Source organism: Triturus cristatus, chromosome 12, assembly GCF_964204655.1.
Source record: "Triturus cristatus chromosome 12, aTriCri1.1, whole genome shotgun sequence".
Classification (NCBI taxonomy): domain Eukaryota; kingdom Metazoa; phylum Chordata; class Amphibia; order Caudata; family Salamandridae; genus Triturus; species Triturus cristatus.
Window position 1 is genome coordinate 31,961,859 of NC_140595.1, and position 23,904 is coordinate 31,985,762.

The following is a 23,904-nucleotide window of genomic DNA, read 5'->3' on the forward strand; positions in this document are numbered from 1 at the left end:
AAGGTGGATATCTGACTATGGTTACCCCCAACTTTTTGCCTAGTGTCTAGCTGGTTTTTCGACTTAGTTGGCCTGAGATCCTGCCATTCAGGGTCTCAGGCTGTCTGCTCTCTCTTTAAAATGGACCCCATGTACCCTAGGTACATAACCAATTGGTAAGGATCACCTTATTGGACCCTGTACAGTGTACCCTAGGTACCCAGGGCATAGGTGTACCCTAGGCCTCCCAGGGGCTGCAGCATGTATTATGCCACCCCTGGTCTGGCCTTCCAATCAGACACAACTGGCTGATCACTCAGCTGGGGCAAGGTCGTGTAATCACCCCTTGCTTAGATATAGTATGCCTATATCTACCCTTATATATAGACACATGTGTACCTATCAGTCACTCCTATGGCAGGCCTTAACAATCCTGGAGGCAGAGTGCTTGGTAACATGTGAGATGGTGCTCTAGCAGGAGCTGAGCCTGTCTGCAGCTTTCGGAACCATGTCCTTATAGCTGTTCTATGATATAGCCTACCATATACTCTTAAAGTGCCTTATAATCTTAAACGGTTATGGTAACTATGGTTTGGCTTTATCAAAACATGTCGTGTAAGGTGTCTAACACTTTGGAATAATACCCCCATACCATTTCTGGTGATGAGGATATTATTCCTCCCTTCTAGAGGGAGAGACATGTTAAAATCCTACTTTGCTGTTTAACTCTAACCAAAGCCTCAGCATCACAAAATGTATGCTGCTGCCACAGACACGAGTCTGACCCCCTGCTGCTGGGAGTGATCCTGGCAAGGGAGGCTTGGACAATAGGTTTCCTGCTTGGGGAGGTGCTAGCACCTCCCCAGACAGCCTTTAGTGTATTGGGGCAGGGTGGGCTGAAAGGAATGAGACATGCCTGGGGCACACAAGGTGTTCCTTGCATAGTCCAGTTCAAACCGGCGCTGGGGCACTCCAGCCCCAGCTCTGGCGCGAAACTGGACAAAGGGAAGTGGGTGTAACCACCCCCTCCCAGGTCCCACCCATAAGGCGTGACCTAGCAGGTATCCCAGCCCCCCAGATTAGTATAAGAGTGGGAGTTGGGCCTCAAGACTTTATTTTATCCTGAACCTGCAAAACTGAACAGAAACTCTGGACCTTCGACATTCGACGAAAGAAGAAGACTGAAGAATATCCCTTGTAGCCAAGGAGTGGCTACCCTGTGCAAACAGGCACCATCAAGAGACTACCCTTTGCTTTGCCCACGTTCTACGAGGAACCGACTGCAGAGCCCGACCAGAGCCTTGACTTCCAGACTTCGCCGACCCTGATCCACATCCACAGCAAAGCTGAGATCCGTGGAGGCGACGAGCGACGTGGGACCGGCTACCTGGAAAAAGTGGCTAGTAACTTAAAGCGCAGCTTCTGAGGCACCCTCGAAGTTGTGCACCGGGGATTGAGAAGCCCCAACCCCAAGCACCATCTGCACCGAAGATCAGCTCCCCACACTCCACGAGTCCTGCGTGGGGCCCTTCTGCATTTTCCTGCTTGCCGCGTCTGTCCGGTTGCTTGCCCGCTGGCTGGTGGCCTTTGTGACGACGCTCCCTGAAATCTTCTGCGCTGGTTTGGCTCCTCCAGACTGGCTCCCGCTTCTCTGCAAAGAAGAAGCACCCCAGACCTTCCTGGTCTGAACCAGAAGCAAGTCCTCCGTTCTTCGTGGGTTCCGCTTGCCAAGGCTTGGTGAGTCCTAGTCCAACTTCGACGCCGCCGACAGCAAGAGCCTTCGTGGGACAGCTCGCCTCCTGGTCCTGGTCGTCCTCGACGCTTCCTGGTCCTCCTGGCTGCAGCGACAAGCTTCACCTTCACCTGCAATCTTCACGACATCGCCTGGTTCCTTCCTGGTTCCACGTGGTCACTGGCTAGTGACCTTGACTCTGTCCCTTCTGCTTGCAGGTTTCCTCTCTTCTTGATCCCAGCCTTGGGATCCACCGGACACTCTTCACTGACTGCCTGTCAGCATCTTTCTTCAGGCATCCATAGGAGTCGACGACGAAAACGACGCATCTTCACCCCTATGCACCCGCAGCCTGTGGGCTAGGTAACTTGGGTACTCCGGTGCTCATCAGGATAGTGACTATCCTAGTGTCTAGTTTTCAAGTCTCAACTTCCTAGCTACTCCGGAAGTGTCCTAAACCTACCGTTTTCTAAACTGTACTATTGCTATTGACTTTTACACATTACGCGTGAGTGTTTCCACTCTGCACACGAATCCCGTGGGCCTCCCACTTCCTAACTAACGCTAGTGTAGTGTAGCCCCAGCGATTCCCTAGGCTTAGGCCTATTCTATTTCCGTGACAGTGGTTCTTATACCACTTACTTAGTATATGGTTTGCGTGGCCCCTAGGGCCTAACTGTATTACTTACCTGTGTGACTTAATGTATGCTTAAATAAGACTGTGTTGTACTTACCTCTAATCTCATAAAGAGTGCTGAGGGTTTGACTAGAATAAATACACTTTATTTTATATATATATCTGTTGTGGTGTCCTTTCATTTGGTATTCAAGGGATTATATATGGTATCACAGCTGGCTTCACATGCCATTCAGAGTTTAGCCTAAGACTGCTCTTGTCCATGCTACCACTAGGATATCTGGTCTATAAGGTTGACTTTACAACCAATCACCATAAGGGTATTTGGACTGATATAAGGTGTACACTAGAACTAGCGACATCATACATCAGGCCAACTTCTCACATTGGTGAGCAGCGGTTGGGATCTGAGCTTGCTGTTGTAATACCATTGTAATCTTGAGATACTAAATTGAAAGATCACACAGATATTGTCTAGGTACATATAACATAGATTATAATACTTAAGTCCTACTGGACTTTGTAGTTGTAGGTTGAAGGGAGTAACACACCCTGACTACAACTACTAGAGAGGTTTAGTAGATACAACTAGTGTAGGTAGGTGCACACACCACACCCTCACTAGATCATGTCTCTGAGAGGAGATCAAGTAGATGCTCTCTCAGGAGGATCAGGTCTGCAAAAGACCCCCTCTAGATATGATACCTTAACATTCCAGGAGATGAGACACTTGTGTACCTCCAGAGGAATAAAACAGGGTGCAAACCCTACCCTCCTTCAGTTAAGACAACTCCTAGAGGAGTATGACATTCTTAGGGCATCTCAGGCAGGTACCCTAGGTACAGAGGAGGGTCTACCCACCACAGAGGAGTCAGAGGAGACTTCAGATGAAGAGGTAGACAGCCAGGGCCAAATAGGAAGACTTAGCCAGGCTAACCTAAGCTTACATGGGAGTTTGCATGGGGTCCCCCCTTACAGACCCCCAAGTAGGCTTACACAGAGAAGCAGGAGGGACAGATCCCCTTCAAGGGAATCCATCCACTCCCATGTCTCTAACATCTCTAATGCTTCCTCTCACAGGGGAATGACTTCCCCTGAGAGAAAGGAGCATGAAGCCAGAATGAGGGAAGCTAATCTGAGGATTCAGAGGGAAGAACTTGCCCTTGCCAAAGAGAAGCTTGCTCTGGCTAGAGAACAAAAGTTAAGTGGGTTAGAACCCACTGGTGGCAGCAACATTCCTAGAGATAGGGATAGGTCTTATGACCATAGAAACCTAAGCAAGATAGTCCCCCCATATCAGAATGGGGATGACATCCACAAGTGGATGACTGCTTTGGAGAGGGCCTGCAAAGTACAGCAGGTACCCCAGAGTCAGTGGGCAGCTATCTTGTGGCTCTCCTTTTCTGACAAAGGTAGAGACAAGCTCCTCACAGTCAGTGATGAGGATGCAAACAATTACAAAGTCCTGAAGAGTGCTCTGATAGATGGGTTTGGCTTAACCACTGAGCAATATAGGTTGTTGTTCAGAGACACCCAGAAGACACAGACACAGGACTGGTCTGATTTTGTGGATTGTGCCACTAAGGCTTTGGAAGGTTGGTTAAATGGCAGCAAGGTGCAGGACTATACAGGATTGTACAACTTGATTATGAGGGAGCAGATCCTTAGTAATTGTCAGAACCAGCTTCTCCATCAACACCTGGTAGACTCAGATTTGACCTCTCCCCAAGAATTGGGAAAGAGGGCAGATAAGTGGGTCAGGACCAGGATTAGGCCTAAAAATCAGGGTGGTGACCAAAAGAAAGATACCACCAAGCCTCAAGAGAAGGGTGGGGATAAAACAAAAGAGAAATCTTCCTCAGGGCCCCAAAACTCCACACAGGGTGGTGGGTCCCAAGCTCCCTCCTCTACCACAGTTAAAAAGCCTTACTGCCATGAGTGTAAAACTCCTGGGCATTGGAAAACTGACAGCAGTTGCCCAAGGGCTAAAAACAAAACTGTTCCTCCAACTACTCCTGTCACGCCACCTATTACTGTCAGCAGTAATCCCCCAGGTGGTGGGAGTGCCCCCAAAAATTTGGTTGGGTTGTCTTGGGGAACACAGGGGGATCCTGGCTTAGCCAATTCCCCTACAGCAGCTACTCTTGTCTGTGATGGTGGCATGGGGTTTGCCAACTTCACTGCCTGTCCCAACACTTTGGGTAGGTACAGACAGGAACCCTACATCAATGGTAGAAAAGCTGAGGCCTACAGAGACACTGGAGCTAGCATCACTATGGTGGCCCATAGGCTAGTTCCCTCTGAGCAGCTTTTGCCTGGTTTCTCATACCAGGTAACTAACATTGATGGCAAACAGAACAGTCATCCCATGGCAGAGGTATGTCTCAGCTGGGGAGGGGTCACTGGCCCTAAAAGGGTGGCAGTGTCTCCAACCTTGCCTGTGGACTGCTTACTGGGGAATGACTTAGAACTCTCAGCTTGGGCTGGAGTTGAACAAGACACCCATTCTAAAATGGTAGGCCTTTCAAAAAAGGGTAGTGGGGTTGTGCCAGCCAAAATCCCTGTCCAAGTAGATTTCCTCCCTGAAAAGGTTGGAAGGGCAGTGGTAGCCACAGCCCAGGCAAAGACAGACTTCCCTGTAGAGACTGGCAGAGCTGTGACAGTCACAGCTCAAACCCAAACTGAGTGCCTCCCTGAAAAGGTTGGCAAGGCTGTAATGGTCTCAGCCCATACTCAGACTGACATAGGTGTAGTGAAGCCTGAAACTATGGATCACTCCACACAAACAGAGAGTAGTGGGGAGGAAGAAAAGTCTCCCTCTCCCCAGACATTAGGAAAAGGTCAGCCTCCTCAGGGATCTGACCTCACCCCTTGTGAAGGAACTGCCCCAGAGGTAGCCAGGCCTGGCCTGGCAGAGCCTCTGATGTCAGTGGCCCCTTCCAAGGTGGGACCCAGTCTGGTGCAGGTAGCCTGCCTCTCTCTACCCTGCCTCAGTAAGCCCAGGGCTGCAGAGGTCAGGGAGGCCAGTGGACCCCAAGAGGGCCCCTGTCCACAAGAACCCCCCCATCAAAAGAATGAGGATTGCCTGGCTAGTAGCCCTAGCCAGGTGATGGGTAAAAACATTCCTGAGGGATCCCCTTTACAGGTAGTTAGGGACCTCCGCCAGAGGGATTCTGTTCGGCACAGGCAAACCTGGGACCTTAGGGCCCCAAACCTGACCTGTCCCTCCAGTAAGCCCACAAAAGGGACCCAGCCTCCAGCTTTAGGTAGCCAGAGGCTGACCCTGAGAGCACAGTGCAACTCAGTGAAAGAAAGAAAGGCATCCATGGTGGAGGATGATTGGAGGAAGCTGAGGCCTCACTTTGAGGACACTCACTTCAGTACTCCATCTCAACACCAGCCTTTTACTTTGCAAAGACACCCCAAAGGTAGAGATTCCCTATGGTGGAGACCCTATGATACCTTTAGGATGAGGGATTGCTTAGTGGACCATGATACAGGGGGTAACCATGCCAGTGCTGGTTCTTCCTTATATGGCCACTTAGGCAATAGAGGCTTACCTTGTCAAGGGCAGCCTTATCTCCTTTCGTTTGGGGGGGGTTGTGTAGGAAGGTGGATATCTGACTATGGTTACCCCCAACTTTTTGCCTAGTGTCTAGCTGGTTTTTCGACTTAGTTGGCCTGAGATCCTGCCATTCAGGGTCTCAGGCTGTCTGCTCTCTCTTTAAAATGGACCCCATGTACCCTAGGTACATAACCAATTGGTAAGGATCACCTTATTGGACCCTGTACAGTGTACCCTAGGTACCCAGGGCATAGGTGTACCCTAGGCCTCCCAGGGGCTGCAGCATGTATTATGCCACCCCTGGTCTGGCCTTCCAATCAGACACAACTGGCTGATCACTCAGCTGGGGCAAGGTCATGTAATCACCCCTTGCTTAGATATAGTATGCCTATATCTACCCTTATATATAGACACATGTGTACCTATCAGTCACTCCTATGGCAGGCCTTAACAATCCTGGAGGCAGAGTGCTTGGTAACATGTGAGATGGTGCTCTAGCAGGAGCTGAGCCTGTCTGCAGCTTTCGGAACCATGTCCTTATAGCTGTTCTATGATATAGCCTACCATATACTCTTAAAGTGCCTTATAATCTTAAACGGTTATGGTAACTATGGTTTGGCTTTATCAAAACATGTCGTGTAAGGTGTCTAACACTTTGGAATAATACCCCCATACCATTTCTGGTGATGAGGATATTATTCCTCCCTTCTAGAGGGAGAGACATGTTAAAATCCTACTTTGCTGTTTAACTCTAACCAAAGCCTCAGCATCACAAAATGTATGCTGCTGCCACAGACACGAGTCTGACCCCCTGCTGCTGGGAGTGATCCTGGCAAGGGAGGCTTGGACAATAGGTTTCCTGCTTGGGGAGGTGCTAGCACCTCCCCAGACAGCCTTTAGTGTATTGGGGCAGGGTGAGCTGAAAGGAATGAGACATGCCTGGGGCACACAAGGTGTTCCTTGCATAGTCCAGTTCAAACCGGCGCTGGGGCACTCCAGCCCCAGCTCTGGCGCGAAACTGGACAAAGGGAAGTGGGTGTAACCACCCCTTCCCAGGTCCCACCCATAAGGCGTGACCTAGCAGGTATCCCAGCCCCCCAGATTAGTATAAGAGTGGGAGTTGGGCCTCAAGACTTTATTTTATCCTGAACCTGCAAAACTGAACAGAAACTCTGGACCTTCGACATTCGACGAAAGAAGAAGACTGAAGAATCTCCCTTGTAGCCAAGGAGTGGCTACCCTGTGCAAACAGGCACCATCAAGAGACTACCCTTTGCTTTGCCCACGTTCTACGAGGAACCGACTGCAGAGCCCGACCAGAGCCTTGACTTCCAGACTTCTCCGACCCTGATCCACATCCACAGCAAAGCTGAGATCCGTGGAGGCGACGAGCGACGTGGGACCGGCTACCTGGGAAAAGTGGCTAGTAACTTAAAGCGCAGCTTCTGAGGCACCCTCGAAGTTGTGCACCGGGGATTGAGAAGCCCCAACCCCAAGCACCATCTGCACCGAAGATCAGCCCCCCACACTCCACGAGTCCTGCGTGGGGCCCTTCTGCATTTTCCTGCTTGCCGCGTCTGTCCGGTTGCTTGCCCGCTGGCTGGTGGCCTTTGTGACGACGCTCCCTGAAATCTTCTGCGCTGGTTTGGCTCCTCCAGACTGGCTCCCGCTTCTCTGCAAAGAAGAAGCACCCCAGACCTTCCTGGTCTGAACCAGAAGCAAGTCCTCCGTTCTTCGTGGGTTCCGGTTGCCAAGGCTTGGTGAGTCCTAGTCCAACTTCGACGCCGCCGACAGCAAGAGCCTTCGTGGGACAGCTCGCCTCCTGGTCCTGGTCGTCCTCGACGCTTCCTGGTCCTCCTGGCTGCAGCGACAAGCTTCACCTTCACCTGCAATCTTCACGACATCGCCTGGTTCCTTCCTGGTTCCACGTGGTCACTGGCTAGTGACCTTGACTCTGTCCCTTCTGCTTGCAGGTTTCCTCTCTTCTTGATCCCAGCCTTGGGATCCACCGGACACTCTTCACTGACTGCCTGTCAGCATCTTTCTTCAGGCATCCATAGGAGTCGACGACGAAAACGACGCATCTTCACCCCTATGCACCCGCAGCCTGTGGGCTAGGTAACTTGGGTACTCCGGTGCTCATCAGGATAGTGACTATCCTAGTGTCTAGTTTTCAAGTCTCAACTTCCTAGCTACTCCGGAAGTGTCCTAAACCTACCGTTTTCTAAACTGTACTATTGCTATTGACTTTTACGCATTACGCGTGAGTGTTTCCACTCTGCACACGAATCCCGTGGGCCTCCCACTTCCTAACTAACGCTAGTGTAGTGTAGCCCCAGCGATTCCCTAGGCTTAGGCCTATTCTATTTCCGTGACAGTGGTTCTTATACCACTTACTTAGTATATGGTTTGCGTGGCCCCTAGGGCCTAACTGTATTACTTACCTGTGTGACTTAATGTATGCTTAAATAAGACTGTGTTGTACTTACCTCTAATCTCATAAAGAGTGCTGAGGGTTTGACTAGAATAAATACACTTTATTTTATATATATATCTGTTGTGGTGTCCTTTCATTTGGTATTCAAGGGATTATATATGGTATCACAGCTGGCTTCACATGCCATTCAGAGTTTAGCCTAAGACTGCTCTTGTCCATGCTACCACTAGGATAGCTGGTCTATAAGGTTGACTTTACAACCAATCACCATAAGGGTATTTGGACTGATATAAGGTGTACACTAGAACTAGCGACATCATACATCAGGCCAACTTCTCACAATAATGTTGTAAATGGAATCATCGACGACATGATGATGATGTTGATCATGTCGACGGCGATTACATTTACGACAGCTCTGTCATCAACTGTACCATTGATGACAGTACCGTTAACAGTGGAGAGGTATGCTGTGGTTGAGAAGGCAGAGATCCTACATCTCTCTTCATTAGGAGACCCTCCTATTTAACCACCAGCCACTATTTGCTTATGAACATATTGTTATATAAGGATATTAAAATACTTGTTATTCTGATTCAAGCATGGAATCTATGAACGGTCTGATGTTGCAGAAAAAAACAGTAACTTGCCTGTAAATAGAGTTTGCCAGCATTGGTATCTTTCAGAGATTCACATGCAGCTGCCCCTTCTCCCTCTTAAAGCCTCACCTACTAAGTCCAATTGATCACATTTGTGCTTTAGACTAAACTCTCAAATATTGCTTGAAGTTTTGCTCTTTTCAATTTAGATGTGTTATCCTCTAAAGTGACAATATTTAAAGCCTTTTTAGACTATATTTTAACATTACACTGCTATTTTGAGCTTTCTGTGGACTCCCAGCTCAAAGCTGGGAAGATGGGAAGAGTCAAGCATGTGAAAGGTGAAAGACATCAGCACTAGAAAACAGTAGTTAAAATGGTAAAATCCATATTCTTATGATGCGAGTAAGACTGAGGAGGTCACGTTGCTAAAGTGTCTAGGTGCACTGTAATAAGTGCTCAACTCTTGATCTACTGAATAACATGGAAGAGGTGGGAAAAGCTGTCACATTACCTTTCTGCTTGGGTTTATACACTGGCTTATCAGTCTGGATGAACACTGAGGACCCCTTGCTGTCAATCGTAACTGTGGTGTAGTTATAGAAGATGTACCCATCGTCGGTCAGGTGGCGGTTTCCCCAGGCTTTCAAATGGGCTTGGCCTCGGAGACCTGCGGGAACCTTTGGAAAAACACACAACAAAACTCTAAAAATAAAGACTGACTTAGGAAAAGTTGGTTTATGCTAACAAGGTACACTTATGCCAAACTTCAAGGGCACACTATCCTCATCAACGCCTGGCATCGCTCTTTAAAGTAAACTCATTAAAGATGCATGTGTGTAGGAAACTGGAATTTTTTTCAGTCCCCCCTTACCTATTTTTGCCACCTTTTTAGGTCTCGCCTGGCTTGGGCTGCGCACGTGCGCAGTCTCGCTGGCGAGATTTAATGATATGGGGTATATTCTGTAAAGGGCATTAAGCCCCGCCCCTCTTTTCCATTGGCCGGTGTCACCGTTTATGCTAAACGGTGGCCAGCCATTGGAAAAGAGGTGTTTGTGACGTATTTGTTCGGCTTTTTGAGCCGTCCCATTTGGACGGGCTCGTCTGCCTTCTGTGCGTCGTGAAAGCTTTCTTATCTTTATGGGGCCATGTGTTTCAAACACATAGCCCCATAAAGACAAGAAAGCTTTCAGTGAAAGCGGACCGTGCTTGTTTACGACGCTAATGTGCGACAGAAGTGCTGAAGCAAGCGCAGTGAAAGGGCGCGCCGCTAAACTGTTATGAAAGAGAAACACGAACCACACTCGACAGGCGGCCTCTCACATTTACTTTTGAAACCACTAGTGCAAAACCGCAGCATCTCGCCCCTCCCATCCAAACTTCTGACGAGTAAGACTTTTTCCAGTTTTAGCTGGTGTGAGTTTGTCACTTTGATGCGACTGTAGGCCGTGTTGGCATGTTCTGGTTTATTGCGTGTGTTTGGCTATATTTTAAAGGTACACAACACCGCCGGAAAACCCATTTTCAAACAATCTTACAGAAACCAAAGGTTGCCGTTTTGAACTTGATATGTGCATTTTAATTAAATGCTATCAGCAGATTTTTCACAATTAGCGCAAATGAGAACAGACCGAAGTAAAAAGCCAAGCCTCCTTCGTAAGACACACAGTAAAATACTTCAGTTTAGCAGACTTTACCTGCAGCCTTCAGTGGACTATAGTAACAAAATGTATAATTTACAACAATGTATTATTGACTAAAAAAAATCACCAATGGGTAAACCAGTAACTTTGGTATACAGTGTAGGGTGATACCAGCCTTAAAGCGCTTTGACGCTTCGTTAGAGGGGGTTAGCACATAATTGCAATTACAATACAATACTAGTAGGAATCGGCGATTTGGGATACTTATAAAATAAAAGCGGACATCCTAAGTGCGCAGTTCTGTGAAGAACATTGAATCGTCCTTGCAGGGATGAAAGGCTGAGTCAGTCGGTGTTGACGGGGTTCGAGCCCAGCTTTCTTCTCAGCTCCTCCTCGCACAGGATTTAGTAATCGCGTGGGAGCGCCGTTCAGTTTAAAGCGGAACCTAAGCTGTGGTTTAAAGAAGCGACCTACATAAAGGAGCCTATTGTTGGGAGAAGTGGGCTTCTAAGCACACGGATTCATTAACAAGCGCTACATGTCTTACGCCTTGACCGACTTCCTTGTGTAGCACCAACTACTAGCCGTCTCGTCTCTTGCACAAATTGATACCCATAGCCCGTGCTTGTCCTGATTCTTTTTAACATATATTTATTTGTAATTAATAGCGCTGGGGGAAGGCACAGCCTTGCGCTCGAGGCATACGTTAACGATACCACTAGGCCAGTAACGACAACTTCAAAGTGAGTGATCTGAATTTCAAGGGTGCTCCCATCCATGGTCACCCTCGCCCCGTCTTTCCTCCCTACTCTGCATATCAGGGAGGTTTTAGGTATCCCCCTAGCTTTTATACCCATACTTACGTGCTGAACTCCGACATCATGCGACCTTGGTGTACACCGGGCGAAACGTGTCTATGATTGTTGAACTTCTCCGAGAGATGTCCATACGTGATTGAACACTAGCGCTCCTGCAGCCTTTCCAAAATCCTTCACCCCCAACAACTGATTTCAGTGGTTCCCATTTTAATGGGGAATGTTAAAGCATATTTTTAAAAAAAACATATATTGGCCAAAATAGTTGTGCATGCTACGTAAATGAATACTAGAATCAGACCAATTGGAATTAGTGCTATAAATGATTATCAATCAATCAATCAATCCACTTTATTCGATTAATTAAAATCATAAAAGTACAATGCACAACAATACACAGACAAAACAGACATTTAAATATAATATATAAAAAACACTATCACTTATGAGGTCATCATGTGCACATTTTCAAAATTTAAAATTTCTATGAACCTAATTTAAGCAAAATTCATCATAAGGTTCCTGTTTTTCTTAAACCTCATAAAAGTACAATACACAACAATACACAAACAAAACAGACATTTAAATATAATATATAAAAACAATATCACTTATGAGGTCATCCTATGCAAATTTTCAAAATTTAACATTTCCGTAAGCCTAATCTAAACGGTATTCATCATAAGGTTCCTGTTTTTCTTAAGCCTCACGGCAGCAACTAAAAAACATGCAATATAAAATATATCCCCTGGGTTACTCAACATCTGTAAGTAAACTAACGCTGGTCTAACCTGTAAAAAAAACCCTACCTCTCAGAATGGGTAACTCCGGGTTCTCGCCATCTTGAGGATGGGGAGCCCTGCCCAATCAGGAATAGGCTCCTGCCCCACTCCCAGTGGAGAGTGGCAGGATAGGGGGTGTACCCACCCCAGGGAAGGGACCCATTGGTCCCTGCCCTTTACCTACCTGTAACGCCCCTAAATTTAGTAGTTAGGGGCACCCTGAAGCTTCCTTCCTCAGATCCCGAATCCGAAACAAGAAGTAGAACAAGAAGAAAGAAGACCCGCTGTGCAGCTGCTAACAAGAGGACGAAACCATCTGACTTGGCCCCAGCCCCACAGGCCTGTCGATCCTCGATCCTGCTCCTGCTGAACCCCGGCGTCTCCAGTGGTCAGCAACCTCGAAAACCCTGAAGGACCTGACTGTCTTGCTCATCTAAACCCTTATCTAAACCCTGGGACTCCCACGAGCAGTGGTTCTGCTCAAACAGCAACAACCCCTGGTGCCAGCCAGGTACCGCGAATCCAGCACACTCTGCACCCGCCGAGCTCGGCCTGTGCCTGAGTGAACAAAGACCACGAGGACGTCCCCCTGGTGACTGTGACCAAGAATCCAGCACCCAAGGACACTCCTCGACGCTCCTGACGACGCCTGCAGCCTCAGAACCAGGGACCCCTCCAACCGCGACCAGCAGAGGGTAAGATTTCCCGACGCCAAAAGACACCCCTGCGCCCAGCGTCCTGCGGCCCCCTGTGCCCAACTCCTGGGTGCCTACCAAACCTACAGCTTCCCAACGTACCTATCGAAGTGGTGGTCGCACCTGAAGGATCTCTGTCCCCGAGCTTGTAGCCTTTGTGCATCTTGCAGCTTCTCCATTGAAATACATTGAGCGCCCGACGGCTCAAACAGCTCCCTGCACCCAGCCGCCCGAGTGCCCCTGGAAGTGCAACATCTATCCCACAGCTTTCCAAACTTTTCATGTTGGTGACACACCTTTTAGAGAATCTTCAACTAGGGACACGGTAACGCGAGCGAGTGCAGCGAACGAGCCCAAACCACCTCAGGGGGGCTCCCACCGAGAAAATTTTGACAAATTAGTGGCCAAATGGTGCATTTCCAAGCAAATTTGAGAAAGCAGGAACGTTAATAAAGCAATTGTGAATCTGTTCTAACAAAGACAGTGACTGGCAAAACTGGTTGTAAGGAAGGTTAGGTTTGGGCCTGAAACAAGAATATAATCATGCACACATTGACACATGCCCCAGTGATTTACGGCACAAAAAGGGAGGGGAGGGGGGCGGGCGCACGCACGCACTGCCAACCCTTTCAACCATGCACAAAGTCCACCTGTTGCCTTGCTGAATATGAGTTATACAAAAATCCGTTCAGGAAGGGGGAATTTTGAGTGGTAAAACTATCATTCAACCTATCAGCCGGTCTCTGCGCATTGAACTCAGGTGGGACTGCTTTCCTCATTGCAGCGTGCCAAAAGGCAACCGAAATTAAGACAAGTGATATGTTTTTCCATTCAGTACTTTGAGGTAAAATTGACCGGATATAAGACATGAGGACAAATACTTACATGCCATATAAATTGTAACTATATCAAAATGTATGGGGACACAACATATCTCACGAAAACCATTCATTGATTTTTAAACTGAACTGAACTGATTTTTAAAAGAAAAAACATGACATTGAAGGTGGAAGAGCCACGCCAACATTGCCCATGGGAAATTCTAATTAAGTTGGAGAACCACATTTCTGAAACCTCAAAAATGGTTAGGAAATCAAACGGTTGCCCGAGCTGTGTTATCTTTCAATAATCTAGTTCTGATCTAGTCAATAATATCAAAAGACTTAAGATTGGACTAGAAAACAACGCAGCAAACACAAGAAGATGATGAACGGAACGCTGAAACTTTGCAGACACTGACCCCCAGTCACAGATCTGGGTTTAATCCATAATCATTCTTTAGCTCACTGTGCCACCTCAGCTCAGACCCAGCTATATGATAATGAATTTACACTGGAAGAGTAAGCAGTAAACACAGAGCTGGAATCTCAACCAATTTTGAAAGTTAGAAATATAAACAAAGCATTTACTTAACAGCAAAAAAAACACAGCTTGCTTGAAACGTGACTTTCGGAACGTACAAACAACCAGAGCGCAACACTACCTTGATGGCTAACTGACCAACTCTAGTTTTACAGTTATATACACAAACATCTCAATCCAGCATACAGTAAGGCTCACTTTAGTGCACAAGTAACAGAGCAGTCATAGGATGGTAAGCATGTAACACAGGTTATTTGAACATGGTTTTTCAAGTGCGCAGCTTTAAAAATGAATGTCTAGATTAGAATTAGAGAAGCCGAACAGAGGCAGCTTGCGTCTGTGACTACATGATCCACACTAATGGTAAAGTATCTTCTGAAATCTGGAGAAGCCTGGTCAGCCCCAGGTCTGTTATTGTTTGCTAGGCATAAATGTGCATACAAATATGTGACATTTCCAGACTCGAGCACACACTCTCTCACATACACACACAGATATGACCCAAAGAAGTGAATACCCGTGTCTAAACTTCCCATGGAAAAATGAATGGGAAAAACACATTTTGGGACTCCTCTGCCGCTTTCCTAGGCCCCCGCTTCATAAATCGCCCCAAACTTTCCATTCGCACCCTAGTTAAAAAGTAGCACTCTTTTAAAATGCTTTGAGGAGATTTGTCAAACGGGGCCAAAGTTATTAGCAACACAATAAAAGCATTGAGTGACGTAATATGCACCATGGTAGAACTATATTTACTATTTACGCTGTTGGTGCTTGTAATCACGTTTATCTGCTTCTGTCATCATTGCAGCACACGTATTTTATGCAAGGATAGCATTGGTTCAATAAATATTTTTGAAAACATCCCACTGTGTATTCTCTGTATATGTCTCTGAAAATAAGTGAGCATGACTGAGTGAAAGGTTCTATACTGTTTCCACGATTCCTGAGGAATCAAGGATGTCATGTTCAGTGGTTGCCAGAAACCATTTGCTCCCTGGTAGGTTGGGGGGGGGGCTTACGGTGGCACTATGAGCTAGCTGGTCTATAGGCCAACATATCCGGCGAAGTTGTGTGGAATCAGCCTTGATACCATGATACCACGCCCTTAGTTGAAGTTGCCCGAACAATGCGCAAGTCCTATGGGTTGTTAGGAACTACACAACACTTTGCTGTTTGTGCATTGAAAATTGCTCCTGCAAAAGGCTTTATATGGAGCGGTTGCAAATGAGACTTGACTGCATTTATGGTGAATCCTCGATTGTGGAGAAGCAAAATGGTCTCTTGAGTGTGCTGCAGGGACTGGTTGAGATTTACACTCTTTGGCAGCTTACCATCCAGTAAAGGAAAGAAGTGGATGCCCCCTCCTTATCTGTGCGGCGACAACCGCCAGCCACATGGTGAAGAAACTTGGGATGGAGGTGACATTGAAAGGTAGCACCCTGAACTGATAATGCTGGGCACTTACAGCAAATCTCAGGTACCACCGATGGGCTGCATGGATTGTTATGTGAAAGTAGGTGTGTTCGTGAGATGCATGAGATCTACACCCACCATGTGGTCATCTTGCCGGAGGAAAGGTATGACATTCTGCAGTGTTATAATATGAAAGTATTCTGAGAGGATGTATATGTTGAGAGGCTTCAGATCTAGAAGAGATCCAAGTGTGCTATCTTTCTTGTGGATGAGGAAGTATAGGTAATAGACTCCTGCCCTACTGACAGCGTGGTAATGGTTCGATTGCGCACTTATGAAGGACTGTTGGAACCTCTTGCAGCAGGTCAAGATGTTCCCCACTGAGAATGTACTTGCGTTGGGGGGGGGGGGTAGTAATAGGCAATAGCCCTGCCAAACTAAGTGCAGTACCAGGGTGTTTGTGATCTGTCGCCATGCAGATTGGAAGTACTGGGGCCTTCCAGGTGTTAAATGATTGGGGTGAAGCAAGAGTCATTGTTTGGTGGGAAAGGCACCTTTACTGGCACCTCCTTTGCCCCTACCCCCATTTTTGTTGTTATGGAACACTCCTCAAGAGTGCCCCCGGGGTGACTGCTATTGACATTGCTCCTACTGTCTTTGAAAAGGTGCAGGTGTCTGAAGATTCGTTTTTGCTGTTTGCCCTGTAGTGTTCCCTCTGAAAAAACAATTTGAGGTGCTGATTGAAGAACGCCCATAGCCTTTGCTGTGCCTTCCCAGCATTTAATTTACTTGCAGCCAAAAGATGTGTTCCCCGTCGAGCGACCAGTTCAACAAATACTGCGGGACCTCTGGCTTCAACCCCGGCACTTGCAGCCAGGCAGTTCTAGTTCGGAACTCTGTTGTGTCTGTTTGAACTCTACAGGTCTTCGTGCTCCTGGGCCCTTGATGCCCGCAGTTTATCTTCAGCCTACAAATAAAGAACTACTATATTCTTTATGAGAAGCGCCATCAAAACATTACAGACATTTGCTGCAAAAGGGCTCCTTTCTTTTTTTGGATCCATTTCACAGGGAAACAAATAAAGGAAAGAGAGAGTAAAAGTCGGATTTTCAGCAACAGAGAAGGACACGCACAGAAGGAGAGGCAATAAGGGGAAAGAGAGGCAATAAGAATAAGGGGAAGACGTGAGAGAGATGGGGGAAGCTGGCAGCTGCAGAGTGGAAGCGGACAAAAAGGAAGTGAGAGAGAGTCCTTTTCCTTCTATGCCCACACCGCCCGTCCCCTCACGGCCATGAATGGCCGAAAGTTACCTATAAGCTTTCGCTATTTCTGCCGTCCCGGACACATTTCTAAAAAAAGAAAAGTAGGGGACTTCGACCACTGGTTTTAATTCATCTTGGGGCCTAAACAGAGTTTGACAATTTGAAGCATTTACGTGGGGAGCAGAGGTCACCGTGGCAAAGGGAGAAGGCCGCGCGCTCGCGCATCTGAAAGGGGGTTTTATTTCATCCTGGGGGCCTAAACAGAAAATTATGGACATTTACCTGGGGAGCAGAGGTCACCGCCGGAAAGGGAACAAGGGCTCACGCTCGCATGACGCTTCTCGCTTCTCCTTCCTCCGCCTAGCCTACGCCAACTGCGTCACTGAATCCGAATGCAAAAGCATTCACCCTAATCTGGATGCAGACGTCATCGGCGCGCGACACACCCACAGGTGGGAGGCGACACACTACTGTGTCGCGCCACACACTTTGAAAAGCACTGATCTATCCTATCTTGCTTCCCCACTTGCCCTGTGTGAGTGACCAGGAGCCCAGCTCCCACAGCCGCGTGGCCTGCCTGCTAGCAGCCACCAACCAAAGGACCCCTGCCCGCCATTGGCTAACATTGGGCTAACTCTCTGCACTCGGCTGCCGAAGTACCGCTGAGGGTGTAACAACTGTACCTACCTGACCCTGAGTCTATGCCCAGAACCTTAACTCTGCCAGTCGAGTACTTACCCAAAAGCCGATAACTCACTTTTCTTCCATAGGGTAACATTGACTGGTTTCACTTGAAATTTCTTCTAAGTGTGGAGTTGCTAAACTAATATTGCCGTCTTTGTGAGCCTCCCCAGGCCACTTGCTGCTTTCAGCAACTGGTCCCCACTAGTTCTAACCCCCACTTTGGGTGGGAGAACCGGCGGGAAAAACAAGTGAGGAAGAGAGGTGTGCTCACCTCTGCCAACTCCACCCCTCAGGCGGGGGAAGCGAAGTGAAGCACAACTCTCAGTCCATGCCATGTTGCAGATGGGGGGACCCAGCCAACCAGGGAAAGGCTTATGCCCCCTTCCCACTGGAGGGTGGCATAATAGGGGGTGTAATAGGGGGTGTACCCACCCCAGGGAAGGGACCCATTGGTCCCAATCTTTTACCAACCTGTAACGCTCCTAAATCTAGTATGTAGGGGCACCCCTGAACCTTGCTTCCTCGGACAAGAAACCACAAGAAGTAAAGAAGAAGAAGGACCGAACAGCCGTGCCGAAACTAACAAGAGGAAGACGCCTACTTACTTGGCCCCAGCCATACCGGCCTGTCTCCACCTCGAACCTGCTCCTGCGAAATCCCGGTGTCCTGCAGCCAGCAACCTTGAGAAACCCGGAGGACCTGCCTGCCTTCAAACCCCAAAGGCTTTGTCTCCCGTGAGCACCAAATTTGTTCATCTCCAACCTCTGGCCCCGGCCGGAAACCGCGAATCCGCCCCACTGTGCACCCGCCATCCACGGCCCGAGCTCGAGTGAGCAAACACCACAAGGAGGTCTCCCCGGCGATCCTGACCCGAGATCCAGCGATCCCTGACCTGCCTCAAGCCTCCAACCAACGCCTGCGGCTTAAATCCGGATAGTCCCCCCAACCGCGACCAGGAGCTGGTAAGAAGATTCGACCATAAAAGGCACCCGTGCACCTGACGCCCTTGGCCTTGGGTGGCCCAACCGGCGGTGCCTAGCCAACCCTCAACATCCCAACTTACCTCTCAAAGTGGTGGTCGCACCCAGAAGACCTTCATCCCCGAGCCTACAGTGCTTTTGCAAACCGGAGACTCCCCATTGAAAGCTACAGGGCTTCCGATGCCAAAACAGCACTCTGCACCCATCCGCCCCAGTGCCGCTGAGGGTGCATCTTTTGTGCTGGCCTAAACCCCCATTTGTCCTGACCTTAAGTCCAGAAGCTTTGCTTCCAAAATCCAGTGGCCTGCTCGTCAGTAGCCACCAACCGGAGCCCCCCTATCCCCCATTGGATAACATTGGGTCTCGCACTCTGCACCCAGCCGCCCTAGTGCCGCTGAGGGTGTAACCCAAGTGCATCCTTGAGCCTCGGGGACTCCTAAGTCTAACCCCAGAATACTAACCCCCACAACAAAGTACTTACCTTTGAACCGTTAACACTATTTTCCTCCATAGGATAACATTGACTGTTTTTCTATGAAAATTTTCTACGTGTGGAGTTGGAAAACCTGAGAAATCCTTTTAAAATTGTACCGAATAACAGAAACGCTTTTACTTACCTGTTATCAGGAAATGTCCAGGTGCACTATCCAGGTATACTGCACTGTGTAAGAAAAGTGATCTATAGAGTAACTTACCTGTAATTCTACTCCAAAGCCTGTTCAAAGTATGTGTACTGTATTTTCAAAGCATCGCATTTCTCAATAACAGTACTGTAAATCAAAACAAAGTGCATATACAAATACAATCCAAACTGTGTTTCAACTGTATATTTACTGCTAAGTATATATCACTTACCTGTGCCAGGCTTGCTTGATTCTAGAAAATAAAATAACTAAAAGAATATTTTTATACAAGAAACAATTGGTCTGAAGTTCAGTCTTTGAGTGTGTGAAATGATTTGCTGATTGATTGTGTACTACAAATGCTTAACACTGTCCTCTGATACTGCCTTACTGCTTGACCACACTACCACTAATAGAGAGTGAGGTGCTATCTAACTTTACCTCTGCCTACCTTTGGGGTTCCACTGGACTTTGTACACACTATATCTCACTTTGGTATCGTATATACAGAGCCAGCTTCCTACAGCAGGCACGTACTTTGCGCTATTATGTAGTCTTAAGAAGTTGCTCCCCTTGTTGCCCCTCCAATCCAGAACTATGGTGGTACAGAGTGTCATACTGAGCAGACTGGACTGTTGTAACGCCCTACTTCCTGGAGCACCTGAATACCATTTAAGCGACTGTACAGAGTACAAGCAGCTGCAGCTAAATTGGCACTGAATAGACCTCATAGGACTTTGGCCAGCAATGCCTTGCAAGAACTACATTGTCAAGGGGGCCAGGTGTTTGCAGTAAAAGCAGCTCGGATATAGAATGAGCTTCCGTACTCAATGAGAGCTTCATCGGAGCTGTTGCAATTCAGAAGGGCTTTGAGGACCTGGCTCTTCCCGCAGTAAATTTCACTTGGAAATTGGTATGTGCACTCTTAGCAAGATCCATTCTTTGCATGCTAGCGCCAGGATACGAGTTTTGGTGACAGTTCAGCGCTTTATAAATAAATAAAATAAATTTAAAACATAGATAATCAAATACTTTGTGATTTCAGGTTTCTTAGTCCTGTTTCAATGTTACAGTGTTATTGGAATAGATCAAAGCATGAGTGAGAGATTGTTAGCAGAGGTCTCTGGGGTGGTGAGGAACACTCTTTTGTGTGGTTATGTGTAGATCTTGAAAGGCTCTGTGTGATAGATCTGGTGAAGTGAGATAGTTAAAGGAAGATGTAGGTGTTAAAGTATCTGACAACAAAAGATTTAAAAGCCCATTATTTGATTTGATAACAAAATGGCATTATGAGACGAAGGTAATACATGCAGCTTAGTATCACTGTAAAATAAAAAAAACACCACTTAAGACTTACCTTAAGCTTGATTGAATCTTTGTCTAAAACACACGGTGATATAGGGAAGGGGCGAGAGAAAATGTGGTCACATGGACAACAGGGCAAGGGAAGAGGGGAAGATAGAAAGAGGAATAGACAGCAGATGGAGCAAGATATCGGTAAAAGAAATGGAGGGAGCACAAAAAAAAATGACAAGTACGAAAAACAAAAACAGATAAGCAAAAAAAGAGACATGCAAAGAAAAGGGAAATAAAAAGAGAGAAACATTTGTTATACTCACTTTGAATACACGTGCATGAAGAGATATTGTACAACCACAATAATAATACCTTCTGCAAAATAAATTCTAAGATAGCTAAGTCATCATTCAGTTTCTTATTAGAACCACTTTATAAGCAACAAAGGCCTCCGGATGAGGTTATTCTCCACACATTGTAACTAGAGCTATAACTCAATTGTAACTATGAAGAAGATACAGGTACTGGTAAAATTATGTTACAGGCAAGTAGGGCTCTATTTTTAATTCCTGTTAGAATCTTGCCTTGGCATTCACACATATTACTGAAATAAATGCTGCCTTCACTAAATATGGCCATAGAATAAGGTAACAAAATATTTTATTCTGTACAATTCTATTTCCAAACATTTTCACAATTCCCTTAGCATTGAAACAGGACTTACGGATGAAGGACTTGGGCTAGCAGAGAGGTGAGAATGCATTATACGAGTATAAATTTAACAACTGTACGAGTTTGTGCTTCATCAAGGCTTACCGAGGATTGTGCCATGGCCATGGGCCACTACCTCTCCTTTGACCACGAGCTGGAGTTGTACCTTGGTCTCCTTGATGGGGTTGAAGATGGTCACGCTAACAGCTTCTTCCACCCCAGACCGGAACACAGACGGTGCTGCTATTAAATAACCCCTAGTAAAAACCAAAGACATGTTTGTCATAAACTGGTATCATAAATATATATAGACACATCACCAGATATACCAGTAAAACAGTCAAACGAGAACCCAGCAACTTAGATAATTGTTGCAATTGTTAAGGAAACTCAATTATTCTCAAATTCTCATAGAAATCCTTCTATAAGCTTCTATAAAGATTCAGCGAGTAACAGTAACAGTACAAGCAAATCTAATATAGTGCGCTGTAGAGGACATATTCCCCATGTGGAACATCTTACAAAAACAGACTCTTGATTCCATTTGCCTTAAGGGATCTGTTTCAGAGGAGAGCTTTCAAAGGGAATGTATATTTTGAACTGCATAAATGTCGGGGCAGAAGTACTGACTCTGCATGAATATTTTAATTTCGAGCTCTGTTAGGATATATTTTCTATTTCTATTTTCTACTGCTACATTTTTCAGTCATTGGCACTATGCCCTGATGTTGACTGCTGAGGTGGGCGGAAGACAAAAAAATGGTACCCCCAAATCAAAAACAGTTTACCCAAGGGGCAGATACAGTAGCCAACATATTGCCATTATCATTAATAATGGACAAACTTAAGAAAAAGAAACAACCACTCTATCTCTGCGTCAGTTATAAGGCTGCATTTGACTGTGTGCAACGTAACCTTCTTTGGCTAAAGTTATTTATTTTGATAGTTTTTTATAGCTCTAACATGTATCAGAGCGCTTTATACATTTTACAGAGAGCAGAGACAAAAAAGCAATAATAACAATAATATCACAGTCAAGAAGAAATAGAGGATAAGGTGTTACCCAGAAAAGGGAGAGTACGCTTTATAATGTTCAGAGAGCAGAGGAGATATAGACCAATAGAAACAAAAATATCATAGTCAAGAAAACTGCAGGATCAGGCACTGTTGAGAAAAGGGAGGGTACGACATAATCAGGACTGATAGATCAAAAACACTTAAGTTGCCAGTGAGCAGTAGTCATGAGTGTGATTGAGGAATCGGGCTGGGTACGAAGAGAGGTGATCTTAGGATCTAGGGAAGAAATTTGTTCATAAGGAGTTCTTTGACTTCTTTCGTGAAGGAAACAGTTGAGAGATTCATTCTGGCTTCAGGGGGCAAGGTGCTCCACATTCTCAGGACAATCCCAGAGAAAGATCGTTGTAAGTTTTCTTCTTGTGGAATAGCTGAGGTTTCAGAAATAAGCTTCTGGATGATCTGCAGCCACCAGAAAGTTTGAGCTTCTGAGCGAGATATCTAGGGTTTTGAAGTGGAGGGCTTTATGTGTCATGCAGGCAATGTTTAGCTGGATTCTTGCTTTCATAAGGGAGCCAGGTGAGAAATTTCAGATCGGGGTGATGTGGATGCTTCTTCCAAGGGTATCACGACCCGTGTTTTAAAATCCATACAGCTGTTGTACACGGGCACCTGGACAAGGGTGTGAATCGGAGATGGTTCCATCTTATCTTGTCAAGAAAAATACAAACGTTCCAGGGCCTAAAGCAAGGTTGTGTTTTGGCACCATATTTGTTTAATCTGTTTTTAGCCAATCTATCAACCGAATTGGATGCAGTAAACTTGGTTCCATGCACATTTCAAATTTATTATATGCCAATTATGTGATCTTGCTCAACCTGACAAAAATTGAACTGCAACGACGTATAGATAAGCTATTCATATTCTCTTGTTGCAGGATAAAGAAAAGTTTCAAATGATTCTTACATGGTGAACAAATGTAGCTGACAACAATTTATAGATATCTATGAGTACTTTTTGGTGAAAGAGTTACTTTTAAACAGCACAGAAACTAATTGATGAGGCAAAGTAACACTTTGATCCTGGCCTTTCTTACCCTACAAAGAGCTCTGGAAGGACCAAGTTTTCTACCTCTACTGAAAGTAATGGCTGCAAAATGTATTCCTAGCATTACATATGGAAGCAAAGCATTCTGGGCCAGAGATGGATCACTCATAAACTCAGTCTTGTCTAAAGCATTTAGATTGATGTTCCGACTCCCTCCAAATGCTTCCACAGCCCAGATAAGACAGGAGTTAGGTCTATTAAAGTTATCAGTTAATAGTTAGGAAAGGGGATCACAAAAAAACCTAGAAAAGAATCAGGTCCGCCTCAGGAAGTCAACTGTGGAAAGCTTTTTGGCAGGAACTGCAAACGAATGAATCTGCGGCTGCCTGCCGTTACCGCGACCCGGCCATTACAAATCTAGGGATTCACACAGTGTGGGAAAACTCCCTCTTTTCAGCCGCCTTTAAAAAGTTGGTTAATGTCGGTGCTCAAAGACAAAGGTACGCTATCTCATAGATTGCATACCTGGTCTGGTCTTAATGAATATAAGACACTTAAGTGCCAATCTTACGTATATGCCGGGTGGTCAAAGCCACTTAAAAATTATTTAATGGATTATCTCTTTGGC

At 46.4% G+C, this 23,904-nt stretch overlaps 1 protein-coding gene across 2 annotated transcripts in view; it reads right to left on the reverse strand.

The window, feature by feature from the left end:
• The window catches only part of CPAMD8 (C3 and PZP like alpha-2-macroglobulin domain containing 8), a 1,045,838-nt gene that overhangs the window by 947,721 nt on the left and 74,213 nt on the right, over positions 1-23,904 (reverse strand). For both annotated transcript variants that reach the window (XM_085640012.1, XM_085640011.1), the window contains exons 2-4: positions 21,321-21,472; positions 20,566-20,588; positions 9,464-9,629 (exon numbers count right to left, since the gene is read on the reverse strand). In XM_085640012.1, coding sequence (XP_085496138.1) covers positions 9,464-9,629; positions 20,566-20,588; positions 21,321-21,472 — 341 coding nt within the window. The remainder of the gene's footprint in view (positions 1-9,463; positions 9,630-20,565; positions 20,589-21,320; positions 21,473-23,904) is intronic.